We start from the raw sequence: 23295 nt of genomic DNA, 5'->3' as shown, positions 1-23295 counted from the left end.
CTCGCTTATATTGGGGGGAAAAATACAGTTACAACTTGGATGTGGTTCAAGAGTTTTTCAAAGTTGATAAAGCATCCTTTGTTGCAGCAGAGATGACAGCATCTGAAGCATTAGGCAGGTAATAATATTTTCCTGGGAAATCAGTAACACGAATATTAGTCATCAGTTTGCAACTGAATCGTACAACATTTTCGGTGGCTCGGAGAACATACCTTGAGCCACTCGAGCAATCTCTTTAGCAAAACCAGTAGAAACAAATTTGTTTTCCGTGTCAATCACAAGGAGAGACATTCCCGCTTTGTAAATTTTACCGGCCACTTCAAGTATTTCATCCTTCAAAATTTCGAAACAGAATAAAAACAATATCCAATAAATTGCATAAGGAAAGGATTCATTCCATAAGAAGACATAATCTTGTTAGTTAACATTTGTTATTTTGTGGGAAAACAAATATGTGAGTAGTAAGGTTTAATGGCGAATGGACTTACTTTCAACTCTTGAGAAGAAGGTCTAGGCGCATCTGAGACGGCTTCAGGATCATTGGATCTTTTGAGTGAAATATTAGCTCTACCATCCGTTATTGCTACAATCATTATACGTCCAACGTCCCCGCTCTTCTCTGCATTCATCCCTACCCTGACGGCCTGAGCAGATTACAAATCAACTAAATCATTAGGCTAATGCAGCCAGCATAAATGAACAAAATATATACAAGCACAACGATTGAAAGCACTAGCTGTGTTGGTTAACGTGGCAATATGAATTTCTTTCTTTGTGAACAGGCTAATTTAAGTCGGTTTATCTCTAAACGGTCAAATGTATGATGAAGGTACTAGCCAAAGATGAAACATGCCAAATGAAATGATACGACTAAATCAAATTTGACATGCTAGTCTCTTATAACATGTTAACATCATTGGACAACTATTTGTTTGATCAACCCACATAGTAGTATCGTTACCAGGATCCACCCATGTTGACCAGAATCTACTAATATTGGTTTTCAATTTTTACCGTGGTAAGTCCATGAGCTAGGGGAGATCCTCCACCACATGGAAGCCGCTCTAGTCGTTTTCTAGCCATCGATATGGATCTTGAAGGAGGCAAAAGAACTTCTGCCGCATCTCCACGGAAAGGAATGATCGCAACCTATAAGTATTACATTACACAAGTAGAAAAATGAAAATCGTTAGGATGTTTCAAAGTAAAGGAGACGGTCAATTAGTTCTTCCAGAATAAAATACAACAATTGTCAGAAAACTTATGCATTACCCACTTTCGAAAAAGACCAGAAACTAAATTTATTAAAAAGTTGCTTAGCTGATATATTCATGTTTAGTTTTAGCCGTTTGGTAACTACCTACTAATATATATTACCTGATCTCTGCTTGTATAACTCTCTGCTAATAGTTTAAGAGCTGCACCCTTGGCATTCTGCATGCGATTTAATGCCATGCTTCCACTTGCATCAACCACAAATATGACCTGTCCCCATCCACAAGGTAAATGTACTGTGAAACATATGATCTGGGAGATAACGTAACCATAAAGGCATTAGCAGTTGGTGCAAAGTCAATAGCTCAAGTTTTACCCATGTGTATGAGCTTGTCCTTCCATACAAAATTTTAGAAGGAAGAAATGCCTTTGGTGGTTTCAACAATTATTTACCCACTTTTGTTTAATTCTCTTAACATCAAAAGACAGGTTACAAAAGTGAAATCACAAGCTACTTACCAAAGCTCCTGCTTTGCGGGCCATTCTTTTAGCTCTCATATCTGTTTTCTCTACAAAAACTTTTCTGATCTTTTGTGTGTCCTGTGCTCTACGCAACTTTTGATAAGGTGCAGCTGCTCGTAAAGTTGCATCCACAGCCAATCTTTTCACTGGACCCTGTTTAGAAAACCAACAGATTTAGTAGAAATAAACAAACCAGAATAATGGAAAATGAAAAGAATATGGCAAGTCTTCACCTTGGGAAGCATTGGCTTAATATAACGACCTCTATCTTCTGAGAAAATGACATTTTTTGCCCTCCCAGCTTTCCCTTTTTTCCTTTGTGCTTGTTGTGCGAAAAAGAGAAGTTTCTCATCAACAAGACCGCCTTCTGCATCAAAGATAAACTCTTCGGGTATTTGGTCCTGTTGCTGTTCATTCTCCTCATCGTTTTCATTTTCCTCATCTTCCTTATCTTCATCCTGTTCATACAAAAAAGCATTAATACGACATATAACCGGATAAATTCATACATTAATTTAGTGTTTAAACCATGATGACAAACCACTTTTTCCTCTTCCTCATTCTGGTTTTCAGTTTCTTGACTTTGTGGTGGTGGTGGAGGTGGTGGTGGCTGTTGCTGTTGCTCTTCTGGAGGGGTCTCATTAAATATTGCACGAGGAAGAATCACAAGTTCAACCTGTCATCATTGGATAACAACATAGATTGATTGTTAGAAATTGAAAGAGTTGAGTTATTATCACGGTATACAGGATCAAACCAACTCAAGTTCATATCAGTCATAACTACTCGGGTTCTAAAATGAGTTTGAAATACAAAAAAGATTGGATTTGAGGATTCATGTATGCTTATATGTTGCAGCCTGCAACCTGTGTGAGGTCAAGGCAATAAATGAGTTCAAAATAAAACTTACAGCTTTCTTCAGGTCATCGACATTGACCTTTTCACGACCTTCCAGAGCCGCCAAACTTTTGGCAACACGTGCAGCATATAATTCAGCCCGGTGTCCCTATAAATGATGTAGGCAAAAGTTTGTAAAAGAAATTTCTCTTGTGGGAAGATACACAACTATATTCACTAGGGTGTTATGAAATAAATCTCAATATTTGGTTGTTCAGAATAATTATTAATGCTATATAACTTAAATAACCCATTCCGATACATTATACCAGTTCTGATACAGAATGTGAGATCCAGTGTCTTGCATACAGGCCACAATAATAGAGATTTTACAAACGATATTCTTATGGTGATGAAATTACAGGCACTGATAGTTAGTTTTGGACTTGTATCTATACCCGATAGAGAAGAATTGTATGTGGCATGTAGCAGTATATATAGGCGAATATTGTCTCGTTTATAATTTATCTTTGACAGATTCTATTTCAGAAAAAATTTCTTCTTTCCTATTTATTTGTGTGAATCATCTTGCAACAGAATATTTAACGCAAAGAGTTACACAAGGTTAAACCTGGGAACCACCACGAAGAGCTTCCATGACCAAGTACTTCAGTTGCTCTCTACTAACGCTTACATCCTTCAAATATTCCCTTGCCAAAATAATCTGTACAAAAACAACCGACAGAGTGTTTCTGTAAGATAACACATTTACTACATTTGATGCACCTTTAACCAATAATAGTACTTTGTACAATTTGTGCCATCTACCTGATTTGAGTAGTACATCTTACCTGAGTCTTTGCAGAGTCTGTTCCTTCCTCCATCATTTTAAAAACCTCGTTACTTTTTTCCTGAAACTGTGTTGCAATCTCTACAGCAGCAACACGATCCTCAAAACTCATAGGAAGATCTGCACTGCAGAATAAAGATTTCATTGGTAGAAAGTATAGACATAAGAACAACAAAGTCACATCTAAATAAGGATGCACTTGTATGAGTTTTATGTGATTCATATAAATTTTACCTTAAATTGATTGCAATACGGTCAAGTAAATGTTCACGTACAGCACCCTCTTCTGGATTATAAGTAGCAATCAACAATGGTTTGCATGGGTGACGAAAGCTGATTCCTTCCCTTTCAACGATATTAACACCATCCGTCAACACATTAAGGAGCAAATTACTTATACCTTCATCTAACAAGTTGATTTCATCAACATAAAGAACCCCTCTATGTGCTTCAGCCAGAAGTCCTGGCTGAAATACAGTGGTTCCGGTTTTAACAGACTCCTCAACATCAACAGATCCAATTAGTCTATCTTCTGTAACACCAAGTGGAATCTGCACAAACGGGGATTTGACAACTTGAGTCTTCACATTACCAGCAGCATCATATTCCACCCTATCAGCAAGCCCATCTTCCCACCTTTCCAAAATTATATATAACACAGAAGTTTTAGTCAGCCAATGAATCATAGTAACAATCAATACCTGTTTACTACCTTTTCCTGAAAGCAAATAATATACCAATTATAATAATTTAATTATTTGATTAAACAGTAGTTTTATCTCTCGATCAATCTCACTCTAGGTAAGTTAATGTAAGATCACATCCACGGAGCAAGGTAGTTCATATATTGTTATAATACCATTTAGAATGTACAAGTATTGTTTTAAGTTAATATCACAATATCGAGATATAGTAACCTTACTCTTCTGGACACGCCGGATCAGCATTTGAAGTTGAGCCAACAACTACATCAATAGGAGGCAGAATAGCATGTAAACCGCGCGCCATTACTGTTTTTGCTGTTCCTCTTTTACCAGATATCGCAATCCCTCCGATCTCACGGTCGATGGCACCGAGTAATAGCGCAGTTTTAATAGCATCCTGTTAAATATACCACTTTATCTCAGTTAAGCTATATTTACACATTACACTAGTAACAAATTACTGTCAATTATGTAAATAATTACTGTACAACATGTGTACTAATACATTCAATTACATTATTAACTGTATCAACTTTCAGATCACACACAATGCTTCTAAATTCATTACACAAAAAATTGGAAAATAGAGGAAAATACATAACCTGTCCAACAACTGCGGCGAGAGGGAAATACTGTCTGCCGTAAGAAATATTGGAAATCGGAGCGTCGACGGAGACAGTGGCGAGGCCGTTGCTGGATTCTAGGGTTGCAGAAGCACGAATGCGAAAACGATGAATGTTGTGTTTGATTTTAAGTGATGAATAACTGTTAGTGGAATTAGGGCTTGATAATTTGAAGGATGATGCAGAAGAAGGAAATATGAATGAATTATTAGTTAACGAGCTGTTAAGTTTACTATTATTTGTTGTTGAAGAAGAAGATTGAACAAGGGCCATTGAATGGAAAATGAGGAGTGAAAGGGAGAGAGTGCAGTGTTTTTGTTGCTTGTGTTTTTTCTTATCTCGTTAGATTACCGTTATCCATACACACCGGCAACGTCTATCGATTTTTTTTTTTTTTTTTTGACAACAGTTAGTTTGGGATTGGACTTAACCACCCCCGGCGATCATCTCCAACAGTTGCTATAACCACCCCCAACTGCGTGCCCATGAGAAAACTCGCACCAATCACATACGGGTCATAGACGGTAAAACCCCCCTCCCTCTTACCCTCAACGCGATGTGAGAAATATGTCATGGGTGTTACTTCATGACAGAGATGAAATTGTGTGCTTAATATGTAGCCAACGAGGGCCGAACTTCTGACCTCTCTTAAATAAGGCAGACCATCGACCACTGAACCACATCACAACTAATTGTCGTTAATATGCATTAAATACAATTAATTGTATAGGACTATTATCAATTTTACAACGCTTTAAAGCTTTAAAGTATGTTAACGACAAACATAAATCCGCCATAAGCCCCTAAGAGCTAGTGTTAGCCAAAAAAAAAAAAAATTAAATGGGAGGATCTTTTATATTTCCCTCTTCTAGATTCATAAATTACATACATTCCTAAACATGCATTAAAATCTATGTACATTATACATTGAAATATTTATTTTTAAAAAACATGTAATTTCTGAGTTTAGGAGAGAGGAATATGAGATTTTCCCTTTTTTGATATATAGTTTTGTATAAGATTTTTTTTAACGACAACTGAATTTCAGGATCAGTACTGATAATATTGATACCCTAGGCCAACCCCTGCTAGATTTGTCATATTTTTATGAGAGGTGATCCTCACACATCACTTACATCACTTTTTGATCCATCTATCCTTAATTTACTATTATACCCTTAATTATACTTAGAATTATAATATAAGTTCAACTCACTAGATTAATTTAGAGGTATAACTGTGAATTTATGAGACAAAAGTATATACAGATCAAAAAGTGGTGTGTACATATTTTTATTACTCGTATTATATAGGTGTAGCTAAATTAGATCTTATCTAGCTCATATACCAATTGACGGTCCTAAATAGGATACAAGTTTGAACCTAAGACGGCTCCAAAATTTTAACCTAAGCCCTCTTATAAGACAGTCATGCCCCAATTTGGGGTGGGTTTCCTGATTGTGTATTAGAAAAGCAAGTTTCTCACTTTCTTTAGATGTGTATGTAATTGTGAGAGAGGAGTTGTGAACTTGGGTAGAATGTGATATTTAATACTCATACACACATTCATTTGGTCCAAGTCCACAATCAAGATCTTCATTATTAGGCTCATGTGTGAGAACCAGTAGATAGTATCTGATTGAGTAGTTAAAAAAAAGTTGTTCAAAAAATAGAAGTGTTCTTTTTTTCATTGATAATAAGTTACATTGATCATTGAAAATCTTCATTATCATTATAAAGGATGATTAGGTAATTAATTAGTTATCAAATCCTTTATCTTTTATTATGGTAATGGTAATGGTATTGGTACTTAAAATGATAATGATTGGTACCAAGTTGTAGTTCTAGCTTACACATGTATGTAGACAACAACTAAAATTTCCTGCATATACATAAATCACAAGACATACAATGCATGTAAAATATAAAGCGTATATATATAAATAAGACTTACACCTGTATGGATCATATATATACAAGTACAGGTGTAAGATGTGTTGGAGGTTTTATTAATTTCTTTCGTGTAGGGTAAAATAATCGATAGCCGGATAAATCACTGAATCGTGGTATCACTTTCCGAAAGTAATTATTCGACCCTTATAGCCTGGGTTACACGAATATCACTTTGGGATAAGACAGAGATTAAATTCTTGTTTTGGCAGAAACAAGAATTCCTTTTGCAGAAGAATATTTTTTTTTGTTCGTAACTTGTATCTCTATCTTCTCATGCATATTGGTTAATATATTTATATACACCCTTAATCATGAAAGAGTCTTTTATTAAAATCAATTGGCCGATTGATTAATAAAAGTATCTTCTATAATATTCAAAAGTGGTTACAGGAAGAATATTTCTATAAACAAATATTATCACTTCCATCATTAAAGTAAAAGTTGTTACTTTTACAATAAACAAATATTATATTTTACAACTATCAAAGCATGAGTGATCACTTTATAATAAACAAGTATTATTCCTTCAACCACTAAAGCAAAAGTGGGTGCAAGAATAATTCTTCCGTAATCACTCAAAATTGTGTTAAGTGTTTTCTTACTGCTGTCTCTTAAGAACCAGCACTGCAAAAGGACCAGCAGCGCAAAAATCAGCAAACAGGACCAGCAGCGCAAAAGTCAGCATACAGGACCAGCAGCGCAAAAGTCAGCATACAGGACCAGCAGCGCAGAGGAACCAGCAAACAGGACCAGCTGCGCAGAACAACCAGCACAGGGACCAGCTGCGCAGAACAACCAGCACAGGGACCAGCTGCGCAGAACAACCAGCACAGGTACCAGCTGCGCAGAACAACCAGCACAAGGACCAGCAATGCAGAACAACCAGCACAAGGACCAGCAATGCAGAACAACCAGCACAAAACACTTAGCCAAATTTCAGCTTACTAAGAAAACTTAGTACTGAAAACACTTAGTCAAATTTCAGGTAGACCAAGTCATGATAGTAAATAATGGAAAACCACTTTTGGGTTCGGGTAATCTATCACTTGATGGGTGTACACTCCGTACCTCCAAACCCATTTACAAGTGTAGATTAAAACCCAAAATTACACTAAATTTACAACAATCCTCCCCAATTTAGTGCAATTCGTTTCATGAGAATTAAACAAATTAAAACAAAACTCATGCATAAATGAAAATATCTTGAAGATTGAATTTTCACCTTAGTACATTACACATTCCAAATATTCGAGAATCGGGGTGTTCTAAGAATTGAACCCTTCAACCCATTTGAATAACTGAAAATAACATACACATAAGTTTTCAAATACTCTAAAGCTATCCTGACACTTTACAAGCCATGTGTCCATATCCATTCATGAATGTATCTAAAGCAAAAGTCCAAGCTTTGTTGAAGCGGCAAAACTTCACATTCACATAGGTAGTTCATTTCAGTCATGCACCTGCTATTGCACTTTTTCAAATAAACCATTAAGAAGCTAAACTTCATCCTCACCTTCAACAGGTCCGAGTACATACCTTACCTTGGGATGATACAAAATTTTGTACTCCAAATTTCTAAGTATAAGCCTTCCACATTGAATTCAACTTCTAATTTTCATCAGAAGGGAATTGGGTATCTTATAATTAGAAATTTATGTGGACTTTAAACCCATCCCCACAGCAGACTTGTTCACCAAGTCTCTTGCCAATCCCTTCGTCAAGTGATCAGCTAAATTCTGTTGTGACCTCACGAACACTATAGAAATCACCCCATTCATGATGAGTTCACGAATCATGCTATGTCTGACACCTAAGTGTCTAGACTTTCCATTGTACATCTGGCTATAAGCCTTTGCCAATGTCGCAGCACTATCACAATGGATAGACATGGGTGCTATAGGTTTAGGCCATAATGGTATCTCATGGATCAAGTTTCTAAGCCATTCTGCTTCTTTACCAGCAGCAGCTAAAGCAATAAACTCAGATTCCATCGTTGAGTTGGTAATACATGTCTGCTTCTTAGAAGCCCATGAAATAGCACCTCCCCCAAGCAAGAACACCCAACCACTCGTTGAAGAATGATCTTCAATATTGGTTATCCAACTCGCATCAGAATATCCTTCTATTACCGAAGGAAACCCATTATAAGATAAACTATAGTCCATAGTTTTCTTCAAGTACTTCAGTACCCGCCTAATTGCTTGCCAGTGATGAGTACTAGGATTACTAGTATATCTACTCAGTTTTCCCACAGCAAAAGAAATATCCGGCCTTGTACAAGTCATGGCGTACATCAAACAGCCAATCACCTGAGAATACTCAAGTTGTGATACAGCTTCACCTTGATTAGGCATAAGCTTCTCACTTGGATCAACAGGGGTACTCACAGGATTACATTCAAAGCAATTGAACTTTTTCAACACCTTCTCAATATAATGAGATTGACAAATCGAAATTCCTTTGCTTTCACGTTTGATCCTAATGCCAAGGATAACGTCAGCCTCCCCCATATCTTTCATGGAGAATTTTGATGACAAAAATTCTTTTGTTAAATCAACCTGACTTTGGTCAGTCCCAAAGATTAACATGTCATCAACATATAGACAAATTATAACTCCTTTACCAGAATCATCAAATTTATTATATACACATTTATCTGCTTGGTTTAATTTAAAACCACTAGATAAAATCACTTCATCAAACTTTTGATACCATTGCTTGGGTGCTTGTTTCAAACCATATAAGGATTTTACAAGTTTGCACACCTTGCCTTCATTTCCTGGCATGACAAAGCCCTGAGGTTGGTTCATATAAACCTCCTCATCCAATTCACCATTCAAGAATGCTGTCTTCACATCCATCTGGTGAATAACTAGATTGTGAATCGTAGCCAAAGCAATCAGCAGTCTAATGGTAGTGATACGTGCCACGGGAGCATAAGTATCAAAATAGTCAATTCCAGACTTTTGTCTAAAGCCTTGAATGACTAACCTTGCCTTGAATTTTTCAATAGTTCCATCCACCTTCATCTTCTTTTTGAAGATCCATTTGCAACCCAAAGGTTTGCAACCAGGAGGTAGATCAGCTAACACCCAAGTGTTATTGCCCATGATAGAATCCATCTCATCATTAATTGCCTCTTTCCAGAATGCAACATCCTGAGACCTCATTGCTTCATCATATGTTTTAGGATCATCATCAACATTGAAACAATACGAATATTGGGTAGAAACATCATCCCTAGAACCTTCAACTAAGTATACTTGAAAATCTGGTCCAAATGATTTAGGTTTCCTTTTTCTTTTGCTTTTCCGAAGCTCAAGTGACTGATCAACAGCCTTTTCAGAGACTTCATCATTACAATCCTTATTGATTCCATTATTACTTGGAATCATATCCTTTGGTCTAGGTATAGATGAAAATCGATTTTCATCAAAGATTGCATCCCTTGAATCAATCACAGAATTGATTGAGACAAACTCATTAGGCTCTATTACATAGAACCTATATGCCTTGGAATGTTCAACATATCCAACAAATATGCAATCTATACCTCTTTCACCTAAAATTTTCTTCTTGGGATCAGGTAGTCTTACAACCGCCCTACAACCCCATACCCGAAGATAATTCAAGTTAGGTTTCCTTTTATTCCAAAGTTCATAAGGTGTAATCTTGTTTCTTTTGTTAGGAACTCTATTAAGCAAATAACAAGCTGTTAACATAGCTTCCCCCCAAAATCCTTCACTTAAACCCGAATAGGATAACATGGAATTAACCATTTCCTTAAGGACCCTATTCTTCCTTTCAGATATACCATTTTGTTGTGGAGTATATGGAGCTGTGGTCTCATGGATAATACCAACGGATTGGAAATACGATTGGTCAATGTATTCACCTCCCCTATCCGTTCTAAGTCTTTTAATCAAAGCCTTTTGTTGTAATTCTACTTCAGTTTTAAATATTTTAAATTTATCTAATGCTTCATCCTTAGTATGTAACAAATAAACATAGCAAAATCTAGAAGCATCATCAATAAAAGTCACAAAATATTTCTTGTTCCCTAAAGTAGGAGTAGCATGCAAATCACATAAATCACTATGTATTAATTCCAAAATTTCAGTATCACGATGTACATTTTGAAATGGTTTCTTAGTGATCTTTGTTAACATACACGTTTTACACTTTTCATTGTTCATGTCAAAGGCCGGTATTAGTCCATCTTTAGACATATCTTGCATTCTTTTAAAGTGTACATGTCCTAGTCTAGCATGCCAAAGTGTAGAATTATTTATGCTAGAAGTAGATATAAAAGCAAAATTAACATTCAAGTGATTAATGTTAAGTCTAAACATTCTATTACATAAATAACCAAAACCAACAAACATACCATGTTTTGACAAAACAAACTTATCAGATTCAATCACTTGTTTATAACCACAACAATTTAACACACTACTGGAAACCAAATTTTTTCTTATTTGTGGTACATGCAAAACATCAAACAAACAAATAGTTTTTCCAGAACTAAAACACAAATCCACACTTCCACGTCCATGAACAGAGGCTGTTGACTCATTTCCCATATGAAGAATTGATCTATCAGTCACGGACTCGTAAGTCTTGAACCAAAATCTATCCTTGCATACATGGGTGGTGGCTCCCGAGTCAACCCACCACGCGAAATCATCATCCTGCACAAAATAAGCCTCAGATATATATGAAACATAATAATTCTCATTTGAATTATTAAATATATTCTGACCTTTCGAGTTGTGGTTGTTTAAACCATTTCCCGAACCGCTTGTGCTAGATCCTTTGGCATTATTATTACCAAAAATAACCTTGCAATCCTTTTTCATGTGTCCAGTTTTACCACACTTCCAACAAGTCAATTTAGACTTCTTGTTCGGATTAGCCTTGTTATAACCTTGATGTTTACGTTTGCCCTTTTTGTCATTATTACTAGTGAACTTTTTATGTTCCACCATATTGACAACAGCCGTACCAGCAACTTCGTTGCTCTTTGGCTTGTCATTATCCTGCAACCTGAGGGATTCCTCAATACGCAGATGACTACCCAACTCAACAAGAGTTAACTCCTCCTTCTTATGTTTCAAAGAATGTTTAAATTCTTTCCAAGATGGAGGTAGTTTATCAATTATGCTTGAGACTTGAATAGACTCATCCATGTTCATCTTATGTTGTGTGAATTGACCAAGTATACGAATGAGCTCATTGTATTGTTCCAAGACCGGTCTAGAATCGACCATCTTGTAATTATTAAAATTACTCACAAGGAACTTTTTACTAGAAGCATCCTCAGACATATACTTGGTTTCTAAACAGTCCCATAGTTCATTAGAAGATTCAATATTTAGGTAAATATCAAAAAGGGAATCAGCCATACCATTGAGGATTAAACCTCTAGCGATGTAGTCATCGTTCTCCCACTTGCACCTTTTTCGAATTTGTTCAATAGTGGCATCATCACCATGATCTTCAGGAATTGGTGTGCTGAGTACGTACACCACACTCATGCTGCTCAGAAAGAAGTGCATCTTCTTTTGCCATCTCCTAAAATCAATTCCCTCAAACTTATCAAGTTTGGAGAAATTTGCCGTCATGTGTTTCATCGTAGCCGCCATCGATTATAACAAATAATTACTTTCGATTGTTGGAGGTTTTATTAATTTCTTTCGTGTAGGGTAAAATAATCGATAGCCGGATAAATCACTGAATCGTGGTATCACTTTCCGAAAGTAATTATTCGACCCTTATAGCCTGGGTTACACGAATATCACTTTGGGATAAGACAGAGATTAAATTCTTGTTTTGGCAGAAACAAGAATTCCTTTTGCAGAAGAATATTTTTTTTTGTTCGTAACTTGTATCTCTATCTTCTCATGCATATTGGTTAATATATTTATATACACCCTTAATCATGAAAGAGTCTTTTATTAAAATCAATTGGCCGATTGATTAATAAAAGTATCTTCTATAATATTCAAAAGTGGTTACAGGAAGAATATTTCTATAAACAAATATTATCACTTCCATCATTAAAGTAAAAGTTGTTACTTTTACAATAAACAAATATTATATTTTACAACTATCAAAGCATGAGTGATCACTTTATAATAAACAAGTATTATTCCTTCAACCACTAAAGCAAAAGTGGGTGCAAGAATAATTCTTCCGTAATCACTCAAAATTGTGTTAAGTGTTTTCTTACTGCTGTCTCTTAAGAACCAGCACTGCAAAAGGACCAGCAGCGCAAAAATCAGCAAACAGGACCAGCAGTGCAAAAGTCAGCATACAGGACCAGCAGCGCAAAAGTCAGCATACAGGACCAGCAGCGCAGAGGAACCAGCAAACAGGACCAGCTGCGCAGAACAACCAGCACAGGGACCAGCTGCGCAGAACAACCAGCACAGGTACCAGCTGCGCAGAACAACCAGCACAGGGACCAGCAATGCAGAACAACCAGCACAAGGACCAGCAATGCAGAACAACCAGCACAAAACACTTAGCCAAATTTCAGCTTACTAAGAAAACTTAGTACTGAAAACACTTAGTCAAATTTCAGGTAGACCAAGTCATGATAGTAAATAATGGAAAACCACTTTTGGGTTCGGGTAATCTATCACTTGATGGGTGTACACTCCGTACCTCCAAACCCATTTACAAGTGTAGATTAAAACCCAAAATTACACTAAATTTACAACAAGATGCATAACTCCAAGTGGAATTGCAACATCTCTCAGTGTTGGGTTAATATTAGTACTCCAGTTATTTTTAAGAACTTTTTACACATAACTCATAGTGTTGTATAATTAAATAATTAACCACTCTAAAAACAATAATTAATTGTAATTGTAATTGTAATTGTAATTGTAAATTATAAGAAGAGTCTTTTTCTATTATTGCATGTGTACAACTTGATAAATGTCATACCTGTATTTTCCATTTTTGATTTTTTTGGATAAAATATCTATCATCAATTTGCTCTTTCATTTATTTTTATTTGTCTATTATTGAAGACTACTTTGTACTCTAGCTAGAATACCAATTGTTATCTACAAACATTGTCAAATATTTTGATAAATATTAGCGACTTTTGACAAAGTTCACATCTTATTTATATTTTAGTATCTTGAATCATTCACTAGATTATTAGTTCTTTAAACTACTATAGTAGTTCACTTAGGAAGATTATTTTCCAATGGCAACGGAGGTCAAGAACACGGGGAGACTTACAGTTTTCTTGATTATGGTGTTGTGTTTATCGGTTCCGATGACTAAAGCGCATTACTTTAAGTACAAAGATCCTAAACAACCGATAGGTGTTCGGATCAAAGACTTGATGAAAAGGATGACATTAGAGGAAAAGATTGGCCAAATGACCCAGATTGATAAATCCGTTGCATCCAATGAGGTCGTGAAGAAATACTTGATTGGTACGAGTTTCTTTCAAATTCTGTAGTTCTAACAGGATTTTTCTAAATACAGTCCTTAAAGTCGTCTTTAACACGCATAAAAGTGAATTTTTTTTTAACTAGTAATAATTTTTGACATGTTTACGGAACTAGAAAATTTAAAATGGGTTTTACAAATCTAGTAAAACCGGTGTTTGAAACACCGGGTTGCAACTTTTCACCCCAAACCGGTGTTTCAAACGCCGGTTTGGGTACACTTTTTCCGGATTGTCCCACGATCATATGCTTTTATGCCACATGTATCCACCCGTGTCGTTGGATGTTTGACCAAATGACAAAAAGTACACAAACCGGCGTTTGAAACACCGGTTTGGGGTGAAAAGTTGCAACCCGGTGTTTCAAACACCGGTTTTACTAGATTTGTAAAACCCATTTTAATTTTTCTAGTTCTGTAAATGGTGCTTCAATTATTACTATTTCAAAAAAAAATTCTATAAAAGTATTGTACGCATCCTTCAAAATTAATACTATATATATTAAGCTTTATATACAACAAACAACTTTTATGCATGTAAACCTTAAGGGTTGCATTTAGAAAAATCCATCATACTATTATTTTCTTATGTTTATTTTTTTGTGTGTGCTTGAACTTGTGTGATATTTTCAGGTAGTATATTGACTGTACCATTACCAATTAGTCTTCCAGCCAAAAAAGCATCCCCTGAAAGATGGATTGACATGGTAAACGATTTTCAAAACGGGTCGTTATCAACCCGATTAGGTATACCTATAATTTATGGGATTGATGCTGTCCATGGCCATAATAATGTTTACAAAGCTACTATCTTTCCTCATAATGTTGGTCTTGGAGTTACCAGGCAAGTACTTAAAGAACTTGCAAATTTTCATGCATGATGTACAATGTTATATCTATTGATTATCATGGTCCAATGCATTGTTTAACTGGCTTTGTGTGACAAAATGAAACAGGGATCCTGTTCTGCTTAAGAAGATTGGTGCTGCCACTGCACTTGAAGTTAGAGCAACTGGCATACCATATGCTTTTGCACCTTGTATTGCAGTAAGCATATTGAAAGTGATGCATAACTATACTGTTAGTAGCGAAAAGGTGCGAACTTTTGGAATAATTATAATTCTTACTCAACAGGTATGTAGGGATCCGAGATGGGGTCGTTGTTATGAGAGTTATAGCGAAGATCCCAAGATCGTTAAGTTAATGACGGAGATTATACCAGGTTTACAAGGCGATATCCCTGTTGGTTCACGAAAGGGTGTTCCTTATGTCAACGGAAAGTAAGCTTCATACGTTCTCGCTATAAAATAATTATTGTATGTACATTATGGTATAAATTTTTCTATATATATATTTGGTCACAATATGTACATTGATTTCATGTAGTAACAGAAGAAAGATAGCAGCATGCGCCAAGCACTATTTGGGTGACGGGGGGACCCAGGGGGGCAAAGATGAGGGCAACACAATCGTAGATGCCAAAGAATTGTTCAGCATACACATGCCAGCATATTATGATTCGATCATCAAGGGTGTGTCTACTATCATGACCTCGTATTCTAGTTGGAACGGGGTTAAAATGCACACCAACCGTTACCTAGTCACTGATTACCTCAAGAACACACTCAAATTCAGAGTACAAAATTCGCTCCTCAAGTCAAGTTGCATTTAGCGATTCTCAACACGTGTGCATCTAATTTTATTTATTATTTTTTTAATATTGACTTCAGGGGTTCGTTATATCAGATTTTCAAGGGATTGATAAGATCACTACTCCTATACATGCTAACTATACTTACTCGATTTTAGCTTCGGTGAATGCTGGCATAGACATGGTCTGTTGTTTTCTTGTAATGTTCTATAACTTACACTTTTGAAGACTGTTAATATAATATATTGACCGTACGCAGTTCATGGTAGGATTCAACTACACAGAGTTCATTGATGGTTTAACTTACCTAGTTAAGAACAGGTTTGTACCCATGAGCCGTGTAGATGATGCAGTCAAGCGGATTCTACGCGTCAAGTTCACCATGGGTCTATTTGAAAATCCATTGTCTGATTACAGCATGGTTAAGCACCTCGGAAGTCAGGTACAACAACCAACATTTCTGACATAACTATATAAGTTAGCAGGTTACAAATAAACGGGCTGATTAATTGTTCAAAAAAGATGCTAATTATATGGTGCATATGGGTCGGGTTAAATCGACCCAAAACATCCTTTTTCCACACTTAATGAACTTGAGTGAAAATAGGAGCACCGGAATCTGGCTAGGGAAGCTGTGAGGAAAACACTTGTGTTACTTAAAAACGGCAAATCCGTACATAAACCATTGTTACCACTTCCTAAAAAGGCGACAAAGATACTAGTTGCAGGGTCACATGCTGATAATCTCGGTTATCAATGCGGTGGGTGGACAATCGAGTGGCAAGGGCTTTCAGGAAATGATTTAACAGCCGGTAAACACTTTTATTCCCTAAACTGTAATCTTTTATTTATAAATAAATCATGAACTAAAGTTTCATTTTGTAGGAACCACAATATTGTCTGCAGTGAAAAAAGCTGTCGATCCAAGAGCTCAAGTTGTCTACAATGAGAACCCGAATGCTGAGTTCGTTAAGTCTAACAAGTTCGACTATGCGATAGTACTAGTGGGAGAGCACCCTTATGCAGAGTTTCTTGGCGATAGCTCGAATTTAACCATCGCTGAACCTGGACCAAGCACCATTAAGAGTGTATGTGGTTCGGTGAAATGTGTTGTGGTTTTGATCACTGGTCGGCCTGTGGTGGTGCAACCGTATGTGGAAACTATGGACGCCCTTGTGGCTGCTTGGCTTCCAGGAACTGAGGGTCAAGGTGTTACGGATGCTTTGTTTGGTGATTATGGTTTTACGGGCAAGCTTGCACGGACATGGTTCAAAACAGTTGATCAACTGCCAATGAACGTTGGGGACCCACATTATGATCCATTGTACCCGTTCGGGTTTGGACTCACTACTAAGCCTACAAATAAGTTGTGAAAATAGAATTGATACCAAACCGGTCGTGTTAATGAGGTTATCAACTTGCAATTTTCAATAAATATAATTATACCATGTTTATATAATTCTAAATTTAAAAAATTACGAAAAAATATGTGCGTGTAGGTAAGAATGCGCAACTTTACATATGATGTAGGCAAAAAGGGACCAAACGTGTTACTATGTAACTCGAGTGTTGCCCAAAGCAACTTCACCTATTTCACCTATCGTTTTCGAAAACTATAAATATACGTAGAAGACAAAATAGATGAAATTAACTAAAATGTCGAACTCCTAACCCTAAATAAATGATTTTTGAAAGGGACAATTGGGATGGATCCATGGCTTACGGACCCGTCATATTATTTAGAGTCGTAATGCTAGTTTCGTATGTTTTTATCGAGTTCTAGGCATTGTATATACCAATCTGTAAATGTGCTTATATCTGTCTTAAGGTTGAGCTTCTAACCTGCTTAGGCTATCAAAATTGTACAGGTTGTAGCCAATTCCTTGTATCTTATTTCATCAATAATATAACTTCTTTGCTTTAAAAAAAAAAAAAAAATTTGGGACGAATCCTTCAATTATAACTTTTTTTATTGTTCACAAAGTATATCTATTTTGCTTGTCACTCTTTTATCATATCAGTTAGGAGCACTGTTGTAAACGGCGTCCGTTGCGTCCGTTGCGACGCCCGTTGCGGCGTTTTGGTGACTAAACCGTTTTGACCCCGTCCCGTTTTCTTATAAGCCGGTCAACGGTCAAAAGTCGGGTCAAATGCAGGAAAACTTGGGTCAACGCCGGTCAAAAGTCAGAAATTCTGTTAAAATTGGTCATTAGTCGGTCAAATCAATCAAAATTGACTTAATTTAGTATTTCATTTTGTATTATATTAACGCTAGTAGCAATTATAGGTACAAACTTGTCAACGAAGGTTTTTTAGCTCTAAAATATGTGTAAATATATTTATATATATAAAGTCAACATTAGTCGGCATCCGTTTCGACCCCGTCTTGGCCCCGTTTTTTCCGTTGAGACGTTTTGAGGTCGCTATCGTTTTGGCCCGTCTCGCGTCTTTTTCAACCTTGGTTAGGAGCAACTCTCAATTATCACACCAATTTAAAATCATCGAATATCTGTGTATCATATATCATAAACTTATCTATTCTATTCTAATATTTGTCTAAAACAATGATGTCATAAACATGCATTTTTCTTTGTAAAAAAAAAAATTCAGAAAAAAAAAAGAAAAAAGGAGAGGTAAGGTAGGTGATGTCATAAAACAGTTTTTTTTAATCATTATTTTAATGGTGTTTTAAAACATTAGGGATTAAAAAAAATACAAAAAAATAACAAATACGGAGGAATAAAAATAAAACAGAGGCACGGTTTCTTGAGACACACAAAATTACAGGCACGCCTGTATCCATCTCTTCAATCAAGAATTCAAAACTCAAAAATCATATCAAGGCACGCCTCAAAATAGGTCTTCATTTTCATCTTTTTTTGTTCAGTATATTGAAATTGAATTGAAAATAGATCTACTACCTGAAACTTCTTCATCATCTCCGATTTTTTTTTTTGCTCATCCTGACTTCATCAACAGCTTCATTTACAGGTTAGGAATCTTCTAACTATTTTTTTCGATTACAACTTGATTTTTGGTGTTAGGGTTTTAATTCCATCTTTTACATTGACAATAAAAGGATTTCTTCATGCTTTTTCAGTTTTATGAAGTTTTAGATCCGAGTATGAATGGATTATGTTCTTGAAGGTTCGTCTCTCAAGCTGGTCAAACTTTTTCATCGTTCTCATATTTGTTTTTCTGTGACTAACAGTATATTACATGTGTTACATCTTTACCAATTAATATGTACATTATCATTTGATATATATAAGTATATGTATGAACCTTGAGTTACTATTTATGGTTTTGATTTGCTCTTTTGTGGTTGTTTAATTGAGATTTGGAACAAATTTATTTGCTATGTGAAATCGTGAATCGGCATAAGAAGATAACTTGTGATGGTTTTGTAAGTACTGCATTAAATGGAAGAAGATAACATAGCATGGTTTTGTAAGTTCTCTTCATTTACTATTATTTACTGCTTCTAATACAACTATGGCTTAAATCGGAGTGATTACTTAGATCGTAGTGAGTTGAAGACTTCCAGTTATTATTGTGATCACCACGTGTTTGATGAAATGCTTAAATGAAAAAGTAGGTGAAAACCTTATAAAGTCAAAATGGTCATACTTTACAGAGTCAAACTAATATTTGGATGAATAACTATACAATTTTAGAGGAGTTGATGTCATTGTTAATGGTAATATTTAACGCATCATTATTCCTATTGTTATTCTGATTATGAAAGCCTTTTCATATTTTGGAACATGTCATTTTTGTACTAAGGAGCATTATTACTCTATTAGTGTTAGTGATTGGTGATGGACATTGATATGCTTTCTTGTGGTGCTGTGAAAGACGGAGTAACAATCTAGATGTTGAAATGTGGATCTTGATGATGTGGTAAGTAGACATCAAAGAAACAGTGATTTAAAGATAGGTGATTATACATCATTGTTTATTATAGATAAGCAGTTTACAAAATTGATGGGCTTAAGCACTTTAATATATAATCTTCTACTTTGTTTAATTTGTTGCATATAAGTTCAAATTGAATTTTTTTTTTTTTTGTTTCAGTATAGGATGCAAATTAGTGACTCTTTGGATACTCCATTAGAAAGAAGCTTTGGGGTAAGTAACTTATACTTTAGTTTATCATAGACTAAGTTTCTGTATAATGTGATGATACACTGCTTTTAAAAGCAGTTCAACAATGGTATGTGACATAAAAATCATTTCAAATTGTTTGAAGTTAATGATAATCGCATTTTAAAAATGTTAGGAGTGACATCAGATGGTTTCAAACCCATTTTTTTAAAAAAAAAATTGAATTTACAATTTATGTAAAAAAGGTACATGTTTGACATAAACCACTATGAAGTTTTAGTTATAATGTTTATGTGGATTATGTTTGTGTTATAGTATTGATCTTTAGTTGAGTTATTTTTTATTTTTATTTTTTTTTTGAGTTATACATGTCCTTTTTGATACACATCTTTATTTCAATATCTGATATGCAATATTTTGTGATTATGGATCTGTTTCAAGTGAATGGGTCAAGTCTGAGAATTGTACTCCATGATTGATGATATGCAAAAGTTTGAAAACCTTGATATAAGTTCAAATTTTAGTGATATGAGTTTGTATGTTAATGTTGACCCATCTAATGTTTATGTTCTGATTGTTGTGTGTATAAATTGTAATTATAAAAATCTATTTTGAAGTTATATGTGTAGTTAGTAGTCTTCTTCCAAGATCGTCCTGTTGAGCAACCACATGTTTATTTAATAGTTTATCAAAAACCAAATTAGAACCTTTTATTAATAAGAAATGCTTACAAGAAGCTAACACGTGAGTTGTTTTATGCAGATAACATGACTCCATACGATTGAAAGATCTTAATACATATGGATGATATATTTTGGATTATGGTTAATTCTGTTTTTTTTTTAAATTTTATTTTGGTATTAGTATTTTTTTTTGCTTTTTGTTTATTGCTTATATATAATATAATATAATATGCTTATTGCAATAATGACATCTAATAGTTAGTAAATTTGATACTACTATATTATTGTAAAGTTAGAATTTCACTGTAAATTTGTTTTGTGACAACGTTGATGATATAGAGATGGTGGTCGTTTTTAAACTCTTATAAAGCGATCATGTGTATATTCTTTCTAAACAAACCCATGAAATCACAGGTCCCTTCACTAGTATAACTATATATACAAAATATTGAACAACTTTAAATACACTCTATATCTAACTTCAATTAATTATAAAGAAAATAAAGAAAAATAAACTTTATAGGACCAGGATGTTTAAGAGCCTGCAAAAAAGGGTTTATCGGAGGTAAAACCCTAATCTCTCTATTCTCAACCCTGCTTTTGATTCACTTTTATAAAATGGCGTTTTCATCGGCTTTTCGTCGTGTTCTTAACGGATCATCGTTGGTTATGAAGTCTCAAATGACATCAGTTCGATTTAACTCAACCCTAACTGCCCCAAAGCTCTTTATCAACGGTACTTTTACGCATCCTTTTATGATTTTTTTTTTTTTTTTACAGTTTTTGTTTCAATTTCTGTAATTTTTGACATTATGATTGGTATATGTGCTATACTTATAGATTTTAATATGCGCTATATCTTTATATTATAAGAAAACACCATCTTTATCTGTTTGAGTTTGATGATGACTTATAGTGTGAATATTATACTAGCAGAAATAGGTTGCAAAAGTGTGTGAAATAGGTTGATAATTTAATTTTTGTTCAAGTGCAGATTGCAGTCGATTTACGTGTTTGCAGTATATTCGATGTTCTATGATATGCTATTGTTAAACATAACAACTAAATAAAAGAGATAATTGGAGATTGAATACAAAATAAGGTTGATGCTTTGTGCATAATAAATGCCACAAATTGATGGATGCGAATCCTTTTCTAGAACTAGAATGTAGGTTGTAGTGGAAAATGGATATATTCAGTGTGTCACAAGTGAGGTTGATGAACGGATACTTAAACTTCCGTTTATAAACTAATTAACACATACGGTATTTGTTTACCTGTATGGTTTAGGTCCAGCATTGTCATTGGATTGTTACATTGCTTGCGAGATTTTGCTGATGATAGTATTTTATTAGTATACTGGCAGGCCTAAACAAATATACATCAGATGAGAAACTTAAAGAAGCATTTGCTCCTTTTGGCCAGCTTGTTGAAGGTAAAGAAAACATGTTTACTTTATGTAGTTTTAGACCACCCCCTCAACCACCCCCCCCCCCCCCCCCCCCCCCCCCCCTTCCTCCTCTTCATATCATGTTCGCTTGTGTAACATAGTGGTCCACCATTTTTTTAACTTTGCAGCAAAAGTCATTAGGGATGAAGGCACTCGAAGATCAAAAGGGATTGCGTTTGTCACATATGCATCAATAGCTGAAGCTGAGAGGGCTCGCCAAGGAATGAATGCAAAGTATTTAGATGGATGGATTATCTTTGTCAATCACGCAAAGCCAACGGACTATAGACTTCCTCCTGAATTAGAATCGCAGCAGCCAAGGGAGTTAAGACTTCATTCTCACTCCGAATTACACCAGCCAAGGGATGTAAGATTTTCTTCTAGATCCGAGTTACATCAGCCAAGGGAGTTAAGGTTTCCTTCTGGATTCGAAATCCAGCAGAAGCCAAGGGAGGTAAGGTTTCCTTCTGGATTCGAAATCCAGCAGAAGCCAAGGGAGGTAAGGTTTCCTTCTGGATTCGAAATCCAGCAGCAGCCACGGGAGGTAAGGTTTCCTTCTGGATTTGAAATCCAGCAGAAGCCAAGGGAGATAAGGTTTCCTTCCGGATTCGAAATCCAACAGCAACCAAGGGAGATAAGGTTTCCTTCTGGATTCGAATTCCATCAGCAGCAACAGCCAAGGAAGGTAAGACGTCCTTCAAAATCCAAATTCCAGCAGCAGCCAAGGAAGGTAAGACTTTTTTCTTAATCCAAATCACAACAGTCGGCTGAATTCAGCTTCAGGAAAAACAAGACTATCGGTTGGTGTGGCAATTAGGAAGGCCACATTTTGGGGTCGGAGTCTATGAGACATTATTTTATGATTCGTGTATGGGTGATGATATGCACATAGCACTCCATTTTAAATTGGTGGTAGGATTTTGTGACACTTTGAAGCATATTTATATCTACAAGAAATGGAGTGTAGTTTAACAAATTTTTATTACTTTGGTTTTAAATAAAGTAATTCTGGATCATACCCCGTTTCTCAAATAAAGAAATAAACTTATAAGTTGCTTATGCATGTTGATGATTCGAGAATTACAAGAAATGATTAAGATGATAGTGAAGATATTTCAAACTTAAAAATTAATCTTTTCAAAGAATTTGAAATGAAAGGACCCTAGGTAGACTCAAATACTTCTTGGGATTGATGTTTTACGATCTCAACGTAAATTTTTGTATGGA

The 23295-nt window shown here is 35.4% G+C and overlaps 3 protein-coding genes and 1 long non-coding RNA gene across 5 annotated transcripts; 3 read left to right on the top strand and 1 right to left on the bottom strand.

The window, feature by feature from the left end:
• LOC139896104 (magnesium-chelatase subunit ChlD, chloroplastic) lies at positions 1 to 5063 on the bottom strand. Its single transcript, XM_071878689.1, is given in 14 exon segments — positions 1 to 132; positions 213 to 333; positions 489 to 644; positions 1015 to 1149; positions 1378 to 1485; positions 1735 to 1890; positions 1971 to 2209; positions 2212 to 2413; positions 2648 to 2743; positions 3206 to 3298; positions 3426 to 3549; positions 3659 to 4060; positions 4347 to 4525; positions 4731 to 5063. Coding segments are annotated over 14 exon segments (2391 nt in total). The 5' UTR covers positions 5025 to 5063; the 3' UTR covers positions 1 to 46.
• An 8777-nt stretch (positions 5064 to 13840) lies between these two features.
• LOC139899631 (uncharacterized) lies at positions 13841 to 17709 on the top strand. Of its 2 annotated transcripts, none has more exons than XM_071882484.1 (9): positions 13841 to 14164; positions 14811 to 15021; positions 15134 to 15224; positions 15312 to 15457; positions 15570 to 15813; positions 15908 to 16012; positions 16088 to 16270; positions 16436 to 16640; positions 16714 to 17709. In XM_071882484.1, the coding sequence occupies exons 1-9, from the start codon at positions 13930 to 13932 to the stop codon at positions 17199 to 17201; spliced, it is 1908 nt and encodes a 635-aa protein (XP_071738585.1). In that variant the 5' UTR covers positions 13841 to 13929; the 3' UTR covers positions 17202 to 17709. The 2 variants fall into 2 exon arrangements, with proteins under 2 accessions (XP_071738585.1, XP_071738584.1); XM_071882483.1 differs by having other exon boundaries at positions 13843 to 14164; positions 15564 to 15813; positions 16714 to 17706.
• Positions 17710 to 19212: 1503 nt separating this feature from the next.
• LOC139899574 (uncharacterized) lies at positions 19213 to 19959 on the top strand. The gene is made up of 3 exons (XR_011777589.1): positions 19213 to 19278; positions 19635 to 19731; positions 19906 to 19959. It is a non-coding gene; the product is annotated as an uncharacterized lncRNA (long non-coding RNA).
• A 1277-nt stretch (positions 19960 to 21236) lies between these two features.
• LOC139899979 (organelle RRM domain-containing protein 2, mitochondrial-like) lies at positions 21237 to 22885 on the top strand. Its single transcript, XM_071882800.1, has 4 exons — positions 21237 to 21354; positions 21985 to 22053; positions 22197 to 22382; positions 22833 to 22885. Exons 1-4 carry the CDS (start codon positions 21237 to 21239, stop codon positions 22883 to 22885), a joined length of 426 nt encoding a protein of 141 aa, XP_071738901.1.
• Positions 22886 to 23295: the final 410 nt, after the last annotated feature.

Source organism: Rutidosis leptorrhynchoides, chromosome 3 (assembly GCF_046630445.1).
Source record: "Rutidosis leptorrhynchoides isolate AG116_Rl617_1_P2 chromosome 3, CSIRO_AGI_Rlap_v1, whole genome shotgun sequence".
Classification (NCBI taxonomy): domain Eukaryota; kingdom Viridiplantae; phylum Streptophyta; class Magnoliopsida; order Asterales; family Asteraceae; genus Rutidosis; species Rutidosis leptorrhynchoides.
This window is presented reverse-complemented; position numbering and strand designations above follow the sequence as displayed.

What these genes read in the sequence shown, in the direction of transcription:
- LOC139899631 (XM_071882483.1), top strand. Translation starts at nt 13,930, where the DNA reads ATGGCAACGGAGGTCAAGAACACGGGGAGACTTACAGTTTTCTTGATT. An exon ending in GTTCCTTATGTCAACGGAAA is followed by an intron (nt 15,458 to 15,563) that starts GTAAGCTTCATA and finishes GATTTCATGTAG; the next exon opens with TAACAGAAGAAAGATAGCAG. An exon ending in AGAACACACTCAAATTCAGA is followed by an intron (nt 15,814 to 15,907) that starts GTACAAAATTCG and finishes TATTGACTTCAG; the next exon opens with GGGTTCGTTATATCAGATTT.
- LOC139899979 (XM_071882800.1), top strand. Translation starts at nt 21,237, where the DNA reads ATGGCGTTTTCATCGGCTTTTCGTCGTGTTCTTAACGGATCATCGTTG. An exon ending in CCCAAAGCTCTTTATCAACG is followed by an intron (nt 21,355 to 21,984) that starts GTACTTTTACGC and finishes GTATACTGGCAG; the next exon opens with GCCTAAACAAATATACATCA. An exon ending in TTTTGGCCAGCTTGTTGAAG is followed by an intron (nt 22,054 to 22,196) that starts GTAAAGAAAACA and finishes TTAACTTTGCAG; the next exon opens with CAAAAGTCATTAGGGATGAA.